Raw genomic sequence first — 16413 nt, forward strand, 5'->3', positions numbered from 1 at the left:
TCACCGCCATCCCTAGACCTTGTTCTTATGTATTTTCAACGGTGGAGTTTCTACTCACCATAGATTAAGGTGTGGAGCTCTGCTGTTCTTCATGAATTAATACAAGTACTATTGTTTTTCTATTCAACTCAAGTCTATTTCTTCTCCAAGATATTCATTCGCACCCAAGAACATGATGAATGTGATGATTATGTGACACTCATCACCATTCTCACCTATGAACGCGTGCCTGACAACCACTTCCGTTCTACATGCAAACAAGCTTGAATGCGTATCTCTTGGGTTTCTAATCTGAGATTGGAACCTTCGTGGTATAGGCTAGAATTATTGGCGGCCATTCCTGAGATCCAGAACACCTAAACCTTGTCTGTGGTATTCTGAGTAGGATCTGGGAAGGGATGACTGTGACGAGATTCAAACTCGCGAGTGTTGGGCGTGTGACAGACGCAAAAGGATCAATAGATCCTATTCCAACATGATCGAGAACCGACAGATGATTAGCCGTGTGGTGACAGCGTGCGTAGAACATTTTCACTGAGAGGACGGGAAATAGCCATTGTTGATGATCACAATTTCGTGCACCAAAGGTGCATCAAAGCTTTGTTTCAAGTCATGAGTTAATGCATCATCCATTTTATCATTCAATTCATGCATAATTCTCATGAAATCATGTAAAGTTCACAATGTTAGCTTGAATCAAGATGTAAGTGTATATTCACCCAAAACTTGGTTATTTACTGAGAAAATGCATGAAACTACCCTAAAATAGTAAAGAAAAAGATTAGTGAAACTGGCCAAGATGCCCTGGCATCAGCGCACGAGTGGATGACGCGTACGCGTGACCTTGGGAATCATAGAGACAACAATTCATTCACATAATTTTAGGTTTTAGATATAGTTTTCTAGAGAGAGAGGCTCTCTCCTCTCTCTAGGTTTTAGGGTTCTTAGGTTTAATTCTTCCCAATTTCATATTTCTATCTTAGTTTAATTAGTTTCTCTTCTACTTTTATTTGTCTTAGCATTCTAGTCTATTTAATTCCACTGTTGACTACTTTATGTTGCCAATTTATTTTATGAAATCTCATGTTAGATTTGATCTTCCATTTAATGCAATTTGAGGTATTTCATATTTATTGCTCCTTCTATTATTTGTTAGTCATTGATGTGTGAAATTGGTTGTTTGGAATTAATATTCCTTGCTAGTTTTCTATGTTTTTATGTTATGCCTTACAAGTGTTTGATAAAATGCTTGATTGGATTTTAGTGTAGATTTCTCTTCTTTTGGCTTTGGTTGAGTAATTGGAGACTCTTGAGTTATCAAACTCCTTTGTTGATTGATAATTGAAATTTGCTAGTTGATTTGGATCCCTCTAAAGCTAGTCTTTCCTTAGGAATTGACTAGGACTTGAGGAATCAAATTGATTTATCCACTTGACTTTCCTTCATAGTTAGAGGTTAACTAAGTGGGAGTAATGGACAATTCTCATCAAAATTGATAAGGATAACTAGGATATGACTTCTAATTTTCATACCTTGCCAAGAGTTTTCTTAGTTATTAATTTAATTTCTTGCCATTTTATTTCCTTGTTCCTTATTTCAAAAACCCAAAAAGATACTTTTCCACAACAATAATAAACTACACTTCCCTGTAATTCCTTGAGAGACGACCCGAGGTTTAAATACTTCGGTTTATTTTATTTTGGTTGCTTTAGTGACAAACAAATTTTTGTATGAAAGGATTCTTTGTTAGTTTAGACACTATACTAGCAACGAGAATTTATTGTGAATTCTTTACCATCAAAAAATTCGTTCATCAATGCACGTCGGGGGACAGTCCAATGGTTTAGCAAACTGGACTTGTCGGGTTGGCTGTATAACCGACAGATGAGCTCATTAGCCATAAGACAGGCATGCATCATGTGCATATTACTTGAATTACTTTTTTGTGCTCTAACTGGGTTTGCCTAAGTGCATTTACTATGTTAAGTGTATATTTGCTACCTGTAGTACTTGTAACCTTCTTGTGTTTGCTTTTATCTGTTTATTTGTCTGTGAAATGCTGACGGAGATGGAGGTATAGAGGAATGGCAGTATAGGACTTAGATTTAAGATTAAGTTAAGTTAGGTTTAGATACTCTTAGAAAACCACCTTTTATGGCTTCTGTTTAATACTTTAAGCTCTATAATCTGAGTGTCGGCATTCTAGGATTGCCTCTGGTATTCTCAGGACCTTATATATTATGTGTGTGGCACCTTTATCATACTGAGAACATCTAGTTCTCACCCCATACTATGTTGTTGTTTTTCAGATGCAGGTTGAGAGGCACCTCGTTAGGCGTCTTGACTCCTAAAGCGAAGTCGTTATCAGGTTATTTTGGTTGTATAGTGATGTATATATATGTACTTAGCTTTCTCTCTGCATAACTTATTCCTTTTGATCCTCTTAGAGGCTTATAGAGACGCAAGATTTTATTTATGCACACCTGGGTTTTGGATATGTATATACACTACAAAAAAAGGCCTATGGTCACGGTAAAAAACCTTGACCATAGCTAGTAAAAGGGTGACCATAGATCTATGGTCACAGTTTTGGACCTATGGTCACGGTTTTTTACCGTGGCCTATTTTCTTGTGGCCATAGGTCTATGGTCACGGTTTCAATTTTCAAAATCTGACAGTTTAGGCCACGTTTTTTTACCATGACCATAGGTTAATCTATAGTCATGCGTAAAAATCGTGACCATAGCCTCTATGGTCACCCCTCTTTAAAACTGTGACCATAGCCTTATCTATGGTTACGGTTTTCACCGTGACCATAGCCTCTATGGTCACCCCACCTCAAAACCGTGACCATAGCCTTATCTATGGTCACCCCACCTCAAAACCGTTACCATAGCATTATCTATGGTCACGGTAAAAAACCGTGACCATAGGTTATCTATGGTCACCCCTCCTTAAAACCGTGACCATAGGTTATCTATGGTCACCTTATTTTAAAAACGGTGACTATAGCCTGTTGTTGTTTATGGGATTTATTTTTTTAAAATTATAATCACATCCCAAAATGATGATAATCACAAAATAAATCTAAAAATAAGAAACACAAGAAATCTAAATCATAAAAGTTTCATTATAAGATAGATATGTTTAATTTTTACTCTTAATAACACAAATCAAAATAGATTGTACTTTATCCAATTATATGTAATACCTCAAAAAGTACAGAACACATCAAAATATTACATTTACATAACTAAGGTCATTGTAAGATTCATCCCATGTCATATATGTATGGAACATATTTTCTTCATCACATCATGTCTTCCTGCTAGCAAAATAAATAAACATGTTAGAATAGAGCAAAAATGCTTTTCATGATGCAGTACATATGCAGCAAACTAAGGCTATAAGATAAACTATGCTTATTTAGTTTCTTGCTTTTGGATCTTTGCAAGTTATACTTGCTGCAGTAACTCATTGAGTTTCTTCATTGGTCAAAATAAATAAATAATAAAAAAGAACTCATTTCCGTTATTAATATAGGGGGAAGATAAAATAAAGGAGTTTTAAACCTTTTTCTTACTTGATTTTGCGTTCAGTTAGCAAGTAAGCTGCTGAAATAAGGTTTTCATATATGACTAATTTGTGTATTGAAACTAAGTTACTAGTAGTATAAGTGAACAAATTAAGAAACATAAGCAATATGATTTTAATTGAAGAACATAGAAATTAGAAGGTGAATGAAAATTCTTGAATGAATTTTTTCAACACTTAAACATAACATCTACACTTTCCAAGAAAAAAAATGCATGACTTGTGAGATATCCACGTACGTCACAAATTGAGAGGCCAAGCAATTGTTTTCACTATGAACGGCCTAGTCTTGTCTTGTGCATATGTTTGTTTCAGTTTTGCAGCCAGTTTCCATGTATAAATATAAATTATTCACAATCCTAAAACCTTAACTTTAACTTAAATTCATGATATATCATTTACCAAAAGCATACTATTAATTTAACTACTAATTTTGAACAGTACTTACTTCCATATCCTTTAATACATGGTTCGATCCAAGTGAAGGAGGAATGCTTCGCCGCACATCATTTGGTGCACTACTCGCGTCAGGCAGAGATTGTTGGGTGGCTTCTATCATTACTTGCACTTGTTCTGCACTCATACCAGGATTGACTTGTTGCAACACCGTTTTAATCAAGTTCGTTAAACCATCCAACTTGGAAGTTAAGCTATTTTGATTTTTCTCCATAGTTGAAACCACTTCATTATGTTGTTGTTGCATTTGTCGGATTTTCTTATCCTTTTTAAGAGAGGATTTTGTGACTGATCGACCATAAAAACGAACTCTACCATGTCTCTCCTTTCCGAAAACTGTTTGAACTACTTCATCATCATTGTATCTTGATTGTTTCAAATTTTGAAGATGATCCTATTACACACAAATAGAATCAAAATAAGTGCATGCAACCAAATGCTTTAGAATAAAAAAATAGCTAACACATTTCTTGTTTGGTGTACTTTTCTAAGAAACTAGACAACTTACAATCGTCTCTTTTGTTCCCGAATTAGTCTCTCCCTTTTTGTTTGTACGAGTTACAACAAACATCTCAGATTGTGATGGATCTTCATTGTCCTCCTTCTTTGCACGCTACAAAGAAACCACCAACATGTGACTAAGTAAACACATATAACATGAAAGATGCAAAAATACTTAAATAAAAAGCACAAAAAAAATACCAATTCAGCGCGTACTAATTCAAAACTAACTGGACCATTCGATGATTCCATTTTTGCTTGGATCTGTTTTCACGATTTTTGTCAGAAATAACCTACATTTTGTTGCAATATAAAATTACATAGAGTTAGTTAAATACACGATACCATCACTAAATCCAAGAGAGTTGTGAAAATAACTTACTTTGATGATACTGTGCCTCCAAAATTGAACTAATTTTCGAAAATGCAGTTCAGGTACAGTCATTGGACGATTTTTCATCATCTCTCTGAATGAGTTGTACGGTGTATAGTGATATTTTTTATGCGTTTCTTAAATTGCTTCCATGCCTCTCCAATGGTATCTATCACCCAAGGCTCAGCATCACTAGGAATGTTATATTTACACTACGAATAAACAACAGAATTATGTTATTTTACCATACATACTAAGCCTATTTGTAAAGAATTTAAAAAGGAGAATGATCAATTCACCTTTGCATAATCCAACATTGAAGTTTTAGTCTCACTGGACACAGCTTGCCAATTAGTATATAATAACGTGACCAAATTAGAGTTTCTTGCAAGTGTACCCAAGAACCGACTAAACAATTGAACATGTGTCTTTGTTGGGCCTATGGGTTTGCCGTTGTACCATCTTAACTCTATCTGTGTCTCCATAGCATGAATATGTGAGTTGGGTGGGACCACGAACTTTTTTCTTTTTGGTACCTATTTCCAATGTCATTACTAGAGAATATTAAGAAGAATACTAATCTAATGCATAAAAGATTAATCTACTAAATACAAGAGTTAGGTTGGCATCTTTCACTATTTGCTATTGAAAAAAGGGATAAAGGCATTACCGAGTTGACTGTCACTACTATCACCAATACTTGGATTGTGATCATGATAATCATATTCATATTCTTCATCATTTTCATCTAATGATATCCTATATTTTTCAAAGAATTCATCTAAAGTCATAGCTGGGATGAGAGACTCAATATTATGTTCTTCTTCGTTGGTATCTTCTTGATTCGATTCCTTCATCGACATCTTCTTATTGGTCGGCTTCTTGCTTTGACCATCAGCATCATTGGTATTCATCTTGGCTTTATTATCTTCCACCTTTGATTTCTTCATTGGCACCTTCTTCATAGACGGCTTCTTCCCACTTTGACCCTCATGTTCATTGGCTTTCATCTTGACTAGATGATTTTCTTCGTTGGAATTCTTTGTTGGCATCTTGATTTGATCATCACCGTCTTTGATGTTTGTTATCTTCTTGGTTGCCAATTTACTTTGACCTTCATCGTCAACTCTTGTCAACTACTTTTTTAGGATCTTGCCCTTTTTCCTTGTTTCATGTTTACTATTATCCCCACATGCAGCTAAAACATGTTCCCTTTTGATTTGAAATTGTTTTAGCAATGCATAAGCACTCGTGAATTGAATTTTTTCTGAAGTTTTTACTGGACTCTTCATCTTCAAGGGACTTCTTTGTGACTCTATTTGTGATAGGGTCCTTAATATTTTTCTTTTGGAATTTCCTTCATTGTTCATCCTGTATAAAAAAAAAAAAAAAGCCAAATAAAGCATCAACATAATTCATTTGTAGCAAACATAAAAAAAAAAAAAGAAGAAAACTGTGATGCAGCAACAGCAAATCAAATTCCCGATTTATCATTGATCCAATTCCTAGTTATCATTTTTTTTAATAAAGACATGGTCATATGCAGTGATCATACGGTAGGCACATAATAAAGTAATCATACATTAAGATTTCATGATATATATATATATATATATATATATATATATATATATATATATATATATATATATATATATATATATATATATATATCAACTATTGAGATTACCATATTAATAATAAAAATATTAAAATTAATAATAAATAGAGTATTAAAAAGTACTGTCAATATAATAATAAAATCTAATATACCAATAATGAACTAAATATTAATACTCGCTTGATGATGGAGTAATATGAACTTGTATTATAATTCAGAGGCTTGAACCAAAATAAAAAGGATGAAACTTTTAAATACAGGGATTGCAATGAAAGCTTAAAAGTGTTTATGTTTCAGAGTATGAGAGGATGTGTGTAGAATTGTGGATGATCAACAACCCCCTCCCCCACCCCTTTTATAGTAGGCTAAGCCCTTTATTATTTTACATTTTAACCCTTGGTTTTGCTAATCTGTTTGCTCTTGCTGTGGGCGAATTCAGAAGTTCTGTCTCCGAGTTAATGTCTTCTTCTAGTTTTCCGTAAATCGGTAGCTGGTTTTGTTCTTTCTGCTGTGATTCTGTTGGAATCCTGCTGATGACTTTTGTTTCTTTCTGCATGAGATGCTTTTATTATTTTATGAGATCGTCTTGACACCTTCTCTGTCAACTTTGTATAGGTGTCTGTTTTCTGATTTCGGGACTCTTTTTTTTTTACTCTTCAAATGGATCTTGGGTATCTCATATGTACAGTCCTGGGCTGGACTGGACTTCTTCATCTTCGTCTGTTGGTTCTGCTTTTATTGCTTTTAAAGAATTATGGATCTCTTCTTCTGAGGTGGCCGCTGCAAGGGCCGCCATCATTTGTTTTTTATGGGCTAGAAAGCGAGTTTCTTTTTCAAATGATATTTTTTCGAATCCTGAACTGTGGCTTGCGGGTTCTCCTCTTTTTTGGGATATAGTCATCCAATTATCAATTGCTCTTTTACTAATTAGGTTCAGGTCAAATTTATTCCACCATTTCACTTTTATGTTTCTAATTAAATACTGTACAATTAGAGTATCTTCATATCCCGCGGAATCATATTCCCAGGTCATTATCCAGCATATTTCCATAGTGGGAATGAAGGAAATCAGCTTATATCCATCCAGAAATGATGTTTTATTTTTGAAATATTCATAAGACATACTAGCTTCTTTTGGAAAAATTGCTTCCATTGGTCCAAACTCTTGAAACCATATCTGGAACCATTTGGGAAACTGTAGAGAAATCCCTTTTCGGAACCATATGAACCAAGAGTGAGATTTGGAGAAAGATATAAGGTGTTCCACCAGGCATCTATATAATCATAATAGGAGTAGTACTGTGGTTCAAATTTTCTAGTAAAACTTTTACAATGAAAGGGAGGGTTTTCCCATTCTGATAATGTCATTACTTTCATAATCTTAATTTTTGAGAATATTGTATCTTTTGTGGTCTGGTCTTTATTATGAGTTAATTCAATTGATCCTATGTCTACTAGGATAAATTCATAAAAGGTTTGGGTTTTTTGGATGTTTGTTGGAGGATAGTGAAAAGTATTTGGAAAAACTGTTTTATAAAGGATTCTTCTATCCATCTTAAAACATTCTTTCTCTAAAGCCATTATTTTTAGAGGTATGGATTATTCATGATAAGGATATTCTTCAGATAATGGTTTAGTTTTAAATAAATCTGATGGCTACAATAATGTATATCTGTTAACTGTAAAGACCTCATATAAGCTTTTAGTTGATGCTGATGATTTTTCACTTTTAACAACCTATGACATCGTCAAGGGTTTGATAGATAATTGTTTAGCTTGTATTGGAGTTGCTGGTTGGTCAAGAGGTTGACCATAATCTTCACTTCTTGTTTGTTTCTTGCTCATTTTTACCTTGCAAAAATTCTCTTGTTAGAAAATCAGGTAATGCATTTGATTCTCCTTTAATATGCTCAATAGAAAAATCAAAGCATGATAATATAGCTTGCCATCTAGCAAATATTTGTTTAGAAACTAGATTTTTAACATCATTCTTTAATACACTAGGGGCTGCTTTGCAATCAGTTCTGATTAAGAAGGTTCTATTGAATAAGTCTTCTTGAAAACATGAAACACATAAGACAATGGCTAATATTTCTTTTTTAATAGTAGCATAATTTTTCTGGGCTGAATTCCATACACCCGAATGATATTTAACTATTTGTTCTTTTGAGGAGTTTGGAAGAACTTGTTTAAGTATTCCTCCATACCCTAAATCGGAGGCATCTGTTTCTACGATTAGACTTGCCTTAGGATCTGGTATACTCAAACAAGGAATTTCTTTTACTAAATATTTAATTTTTTGAACTATTTTAGACATGTCTTCTGTCCAAGGAGGGGGCTATTTTCTTAGCCTTTTATACAAAGGTTCACATAAAGTTCTTATTCCTGGTAGAAATTCAGCCACATAATTAAGACATCCTAAAAATCTTTGTAATTGTTTTTTGTCGATAATTTCATTCAGAAATTTTTCTGCAAATTCAACAGATCTCATAATCGAAGTAATTGTTCCTTAGAAAATTTCATATCCTAGAAACCTTACTTTTGTTATAAATATGTTCATTTTCTTTTCAGATAGGACAAGACCATTTTCTTTTATAATATTAATAAATTTTTCTAGGTGTTGAATATGCTGGTTTATTCCTTTAGAATATACAAGAACATCATCTAGGTAGACTATGGTAAAATCTACATATGCATAAAAAATATTATTCATAATTTCTTGAAATTCACTTGGTGCATTTTTTAATCCTTGGGGCATTACATTCCATTCATAATGTCCAAAGGGTAATAAAAAAGTTGTTTTATATCGATCTTCTTTTTTCACTGAGGTTTGGTAGTATCTGGATTTTAAATCAAATTTATAGAATATAGTAGCCTTACTTAGTCTTTTAATTAAGTCATTTTTATTTGGTAAGGGATATCTTATCCATTTTAAGGCTTTATTTAAAGGCTTATAATTAATTACTAACCTTAGAGCTCCTCTTTCAATTTCTGAAGCTTTCATTACATAGAACCTTGTGCAACTCCAAGGAGATTTTGATGGCCTGATTAGTCCTTTATCTAAGTATTCCTGGATTTCTTTTTTATAATATGTCAATAACTCTTTGTTCATTTGTATTAGTTTAGCTTTAGTGGGGATATCTTTTTCATTAAAGTCATCTTCATAGGGTAAAGATATTTCATGTAATTTTCTATGATGAAAAGCTTTTGGATTTAGGCTACATGATGGTGGCCCAAAGCGGGTTCAGAATTTTATCTCGAATTAAGAATGGCGTTGTAAGTATAGTTCCAAATCCAACAATTGACCAATATCAAATTTAAATCTAAAGATGTCATAATTCAAACCAATTAATAATCGGGAGTTTTAAATCCCGGGTCGTCTTCCCTAGGAGTTGCAATTAAATGTTATATTATTGGCTATAAGAGAGTATGGAGGTTGGGAGATTGCAATTGGCAAGAAACTAAAGTGCAAGAAGGTAACTTAGCATGCAAAGAATTAAAAGTCAAAGCAATTAAAGAAAGCAATAAAAGGGCAATTAAATGCTAAAAAGAGCTCTTGGCAAGGATTGGGTAATTTAGGATTCCTATCCTAGTTGTGGACTACAAACATGGTAATCCTGTGTGGATTAATCCCAATTAGTCAACCCTACATCGAGGATAAGTCAACTAGGCATAACTAATCTCAATCCCTAAGTCCTAAGTCAACACTAGTGGGTCACTTAGAGTCAAGGAAAACCAAATTAATTAACAACCCTCACACAATGTTGAATGGATATCCACCACTCAAGTTCACCCAAACACCCAAATTCCCTACCAAGAGTGTGAAAAACTAAGTAAAAACCCAACCAACCATTTTGTCAAACACTTGGTGGACATGTAAAGAAAGCATGGTAAAATGACAAGAAATAAAAAATACTACAACTACTAAGCAAGAAAAATAAAGATAGCAACTCAATAAAGCAATAAATGACATGAAACATAAAATTGTATTAAACGTAAATGAAAATAACAAGAGTGTACATAAAAATAAAAGACAAATAAAATGAGAAATTAACAAGATAAACAAGGAAATTAAGATAATAAAGTAAAGAAAGGTAGAATAAACTAGATCAAAACAAGAATTAAAAGTAGCAATTACAAGGAAATTAAACTAAAAACCCTAGGTTCTAAAGAGAATGGGGAGAGAAAATGAACTACATGACTAAAATCTAACCCTAATTGCTCCCCCCTTTCACATGGAAAGAGGGCCCCTTTGATATAGTGTGAATCAGCTTCAGAAAGTCCCAAAATTGGACTCTGGAGGCCCAGAAATCGCCCCCAACGATTTTCATTAAGTGAGTCACGCGCTGGGACTTGTGCGTACGCACACTCGCTGATTTTCTTCTTGTGCATACGCACAAGAGGTTGTGCGTACGCACACATGGCTGAGTAGTTCTTGTGCGTAACAGAAGGTTGTGCGTACGCACACTCCAATGTGTGCTTCTCCTTTGATTTCTTCATGTTTTCTCCCAATTCCATGCTTTCCTTCCACTCTTACCAAGCCATTTCAACCTATTACACCTGAAATCACTCATCAAAGCCATCAAGGTATCGAATGGGATAAAAGTGGGATAAAAGTGATTAAAATATGCACAATAGTTTCAGTTATTTTTTCATAGTATTTGGAAGGTATTAATCCTTCTTGGATACAATTTACATCTGCCCTGAGTCTATCATAGCTATAAACTCAAATTTCTCTATTCTGATTATTATGACTATAGAGGTATATCATTTTTGGTTAATTAATAATGATAATTTATTAATATAATTAATTGGATTTATAATTTCTTCTTCTTCTTCTTCTTCTTCTTCTTTTATTGATTCTAATTTTTCTTTTCCTTTTTGTAATCTTACTATGTTTTTGCCTTCTAATTTTAGTATTCTATAATCAAGAGATATATTTTGTTGTTTCAATTCAGAAATTTCGGATTTTTACATTTTTATCTCTTCTTGTAAATGTTTTAAAGAAGTTTCTTCTTTAGGTGTTCTAAACCTATTATATATTTCCTTAATTTCTACTGGCCTTATTTCTTCTTTAAATTTTTCTTCTTTCCTAATCAGATCATTTAATTAAAATAAGAATTCATCTTTTAAGGGAGAATCTCCTAATTTATCTATTATAGAAATTAGAGTGTTTGTTTGTTCCCTAGTTAAGGTATTGATTGACTTTTGAGTTCTCGTAATTACATTTAAGGATTTTACACAACTATCACAGTTACATATTCCTGGTCCCAGACACGAATCTTCCTCTATTTTAGAAGTCTCTAAAGAAGATGGTATATCTAATTGTTGAATAAAATTTTCCGAATCATCAGAAGAATATTATTTTTCCGTTTCGCTCTCTGATTCACTATCAATTAATATAGCTGCTAAAGCTTTTCTTACTTCTTCATTACTGATTTTGTTTATTTTTTCTTCTGTTTTGCAGTTATTGGCATAATGACCTGGTTTTTTACACTTCCAACAAACTATTTGTTTCTTATTACTTTTCTTTTGATTAGTCCACTTTTGTTTTTTCCTGTAATTTTCTCTTGGCTTATTTCCTGTTGTATAAGATTCTTTCGATTGATACCTGTACCTATTCCCAAAAGTTTTTGTATTTCTTTTCTTAATGACTCTATTTTGATTGTTAGGTTCTTTTTCAGTTGTAATGCCATATTGTTGACAAAAGTTTCCTAATTCTCGTTTATTGCTCATATTCTCTCTTCGCATTTTCTCTTGTAATCTAGTGTCAGTGCATATTTCTACTCTGGTTTGTACTACTATATTATGTATTTGGCCAAAAGTTAGGCCTTCATATGGTATTTGAGTACCAAATAAAGATTGTAGTTTTTGTAAAACCTTTTCTGAAAAGAGTTTGGGTAGGGCAACTATGAATCTTTCTTTCCAAAAAGGGGCTGCTACATCATCTCTCATCATAAATTTAGAAATAAAAACATCTTTATACCATCGATAGTTAGACATTGTCGGGCATCATAAGTTCATTAGTTGGGTTCATATTCTATCTTTAAAAATATTTGGGTCTCCTAGAAAGTTTCTTATAATTGTAAAAATTAAGGTTGTTTTGGCATCTTGTGATTGGTCTTCTGGTTTTATACTACTTAGGATTAATTCTCTTTATGGTATAGTTAAAAAGTTATCCCACCATCCTTTTAATTGTCCCATGAACCCTTGTGTGATCATGACTGCTGCTTTTCTATCAGTAGCTCGTTTTGCCTTATAAGCAGTTGCTGCCATAGTCATACTACACATTAGATCTAAAATAGCTTGTTCACTTAACCCATCTAAATTCCATTCTACTAATTCAGATCCGGTAAAACTATTTTGTACTAACTGTGTTCTTTCTTCAAGGCTTACATCAGCCAGGGTTGGTCTTGGATAATAATTTCTTAGTTTTGGATAATATTGATTCTTGTGTGTCATTTTGGATACTGATTTTGTATTTTCTTCAAGGCTTACATCATGAACACATTCACAATTGAGTTGAGTTAATCAAAAGGGTTCACAAACTTGCAAGACAAGCAATGATCAAATATGGACATATGGAAATGAGCCATTGAACCCTCATGGGATTTGTATATGCACTCTAGTCACTCAAGTGTTTGGGGTTAAACCACTCAAACCTCCTCTAATCATGCTTTCTAAAACTTTGTTCTTCATCTAACCAATCAACAATTATCAAGTGTACAAATGCAAACATCATGAGGTCTTTTCAAGGTTGTAATGGGGCTAAGGTAAGGGTGAGGATATATGTATAGTTAAGTGGGCTATAATATGAATCTTTGACTAACCAAAGCCTTCACCTAATATACACACACTCTATATATATGAAATTATTCCTAGCTACCCACAGTCTCACTTTTGTATATTTCACATACTCATGTATCAAATTTTCTTTAATTTCACCACATATGCATTGATCTTTTATTAAGCTTAACATTGGAGTAATTTTGTCCCCTATTTATTTATTTATTTATTTATTTATGCTGTGAAAAATTAATTTTTTTTCATTTTTTTTATGAACATGAAAGCAAACATAACATTTCAATGCATATGGTTTTTCTGGTTTCACATGAGTAGGCACCCAAATTCCCAATATTTAAATAAAGTGGAAATACAACACATTCCTATTAACCCAGGTTTCCCACAATTCCCCGCACTTAGTTAATGCACTATCTTAAGCTAACCAAAGATTCAAATCAGGTAACTAATTGTTTTTTCACTTAAGGCTAGTGATGTGGTAATATAAAGAACAAATGGGATTAAAAGGCTCAAAGTGGCAGACAAGGGTAATTAAAATGGTAGGCTATTTGGGGTAAGTGAGCTAATAGCAATTAATAGCCTCAATCATATGTATGCATGTAAATACACTAAACAATGGATATATAGAATGGAGAAAAGCAAATATTGTAATCATAGAGAAGAAAACACACAAGAATAAAATATTATGGTTAAATAATGTAACTATATAATTAAGCTCAAAAACTCACAGGTTGTGTGTTCTTAGCTCAAAACCATATTCCAATTATGTATATATATCGTGCAAGTTACAAAAAGTTTCAACTCAAATCAATGTGACTCTTAAATGCCTTTTCTAAGAAAAAGATACATTCCCTGAAAATTTCATCAATTGACCAACACTTATTATTATATGTATATATATACTAAATGAGATGTTGTGATTATGAAAAGCTAAAAGTTGTTAGTTTACTCCCTATTTTCAATCAAAACAAATTCTCATATGCAAAAGGGTAAACTAAGCTCAATAATCTATGTTTTTTCACATCACAACTAATAAACTAAAAGTGCAATTCAAGCTAAATATCTAAGATATATACATGCCCAAAGTGCAAAATGCAACAAAGTAAAGATAAACAGAAGTACAATAAAGCAAAAATGTGCAAGTACTAAAAGAAAAATAAAATAAAATAAAGCAAAATACAAAATAAAGCAAAATAGGATAAAAGTCTGAAATGGTTCACCAAAATATAATCTGCCAGAGACGGTGACCTCCCCACACTTAAAGCATAGCATCGTTCTCGATGCTCTCAGTCAAGCTGGGTGAGAAGGATCATTGCCTGCTGAAGGGTGTGCTGCTGGCTCTGTCGGTGGTGGCTGTATAGGTGCCGGTGGCTCTGTAGGCTGCTCAGGCTGAGTCTCCGCGTGCTGTGCTTGCTGCTGGCTCTCCTCCTGCTCATCCTTCTCCTCCTCAGAATGCTCCGAGGGTATGTCAGGCTCAGAGGGGATGTCAGTACGCCCCGACGTCACAATCAGCTTCAGATGTGAATAGCGTCGCTTGTTGCAACGCTCCAACTACTCATAATGCCGCTGATTGCGGTGCTCCATCTGATCAAGGTGCTCAAAAAGGCGGTGTACAAGATGGTAGACTGGCTGAGAGGCAGATGACGGTGCTGCAGAAGCAGGTGGTGCTGCAGGTGCTGCTGAGGATGTGGCTGCATCAGTAGAGGTAGTGATAGTAGGTGGTTTGTGGCCTAGAGGTCCAAACCGCTTGTCGTGCGGAATAATCTTCTTGCAGTCGGCAATCGGTGGTCTCTCATCCTCTGGCTCCCAAGGCACCTCAGCTCGACGAGCCATCTGGGTGATCAAATAAGGAAAAGGCAGGGTGCCTCTGACATGAACTCTAGACATGTACTTTTTGATGAACCGTGGAAGGTATAGGTCTTTTCCTTCCATGACGCACCAAATAAGGATGATCATGGTAGCTGGCACTTCTGACTCATGAGTACTAGGCATCACATAATTACTCAGTATCTGTTGCCACAGTCTAGCCTTATCATTGAGATAGATAATCTTGATACCTTGTGGAGTGATCTTTAACTTTCTCAAAGCCCATGGAACATTAGGATCAATGGCTACGGTATGCCTGACAGCATCCAAGTCAAAACTCATGAATCGAATAGACTCATCGGCCTTCTGATAACCATCTGTATCATCTATTTTAGGCTGGAAGTGGATGATATCCTCTATCGCCTCCTCAGTGACTAAAATCTGCTTTCCTCTAAGCTGCACTGCATCAAGGGTCATCCAAAAATAGTTAGAATAGAACTCACGGACCCAGGATGCATTTACTTCTGCCAGATCTCTTTCTAGAAATACCCACTTTCTCTGTTTGATCTGCTCTTCAGTGTACTTCTTTAATTCGGTTGGTATTTTGAGCGTCCTTTCCAAATAGAGGTGCCATGTGTCTCGAAAGACTAGAAACTTGAGTTCACAGTAAAGGTTGGAAAATTTGACTGGGTCATTCGCAGGCGCCAGTTGATCAGCTTTTTCTTTATTAGTAAAGTTCTTTTCGCGCCAAGATTCATCCAAGAGGATATCCGCTAGAGCAACAGATGACTGTCCTCGCTTCTTCTTACTGGAACTGGCCTTAGCCAGCCATTTCTTTTCGGATTAGACATCCTGAAAAATAGAAATCCTAGGATACAGATTAACAAATAAAGTAGAGGAAGGAAAAGCATGTAAGAAGCAAGCAGACAGGAAGCCAGAAACAAAAGGAGATTGAGACACACTCATGAGTTGACTTTAAGAAATGAACTCTTGGCATGCAAGAAAACATAATTCAGACAACAATCAGAACAAAAACCAAGAATTTCTGCAATAGTAGTGAGAAGCTTGTTTGTTAAGCAACAATAATTATCATGCCTTAAAAGGAACCTAAAAGGGTTAGTTTAAAACTAAAAGAAAAGTTAGAAAGTCAATGAAGTCAAGAGTTATAAAAATGGGTTAGAATTAGTGGCATGGTAATGTAGTTCCTAACTAAAAGAAGTTCAAAAGATGGAAGAACAAGCAAGCTCACCTTCAAGCATAC

At 34.2% G+C, this 16413-nt stretch overlaps 1 protein-coding gene and 2 pseudogenes across 1 annotated transcript in view; all 3 read right to left on the reverse strand.

Annotated features, from left to right (window-relative positions):
• Positions 1 to 3310: 3310 nt before the first annotated feature.
• LOC148553180 (uncharacterized) overlaps positions 3311 to 16413 on the reverse strand; it is a 38267-nt gene continuing 25164 nt past the window's right edge. The window contains exons 3-5 of the mRNA XM_088492639.1: positions 4559 to 4648; positions 4043 to 4444; positions 3311 to 3328 (exon numbers count right to left, since the gene is read on the reverse strand). Coding sequence (XP_088348765.1) covers positions 3311 to 3328; positions 4043 to 4444; positions 4559 to 4648 — 510 coding nt within the window. The remainder of the gene's footprint in view (positions 3329 to 4042; positions 4445 to 4558; positions 4649 to 16413) is intronic.
• On the reverse strand, positions 5011 to 7341 carry LOC148553181 (uncharacterized; annotated as a pseudogene).
• LOC148553182 (uncharacterized) lies at positions 14637 to 15278 on the reverse strand (annotated as a pseudogene).

The sequence above is a fragment of the Arachis ipaensis genome, chromosome B7 (genome assembly GCF_059453495.1).
Source record: "Arachis ipaensis isolate K30076 ecotype BB chromosome B7, ASM5945349v1, whole genome shotgun sequence".
NCBI lineage: Eukaryota > Viridiplantae > Streptophyta > Magnoliopsida > Fabales > Fabaceae > Arachis > Arachis ipaensis.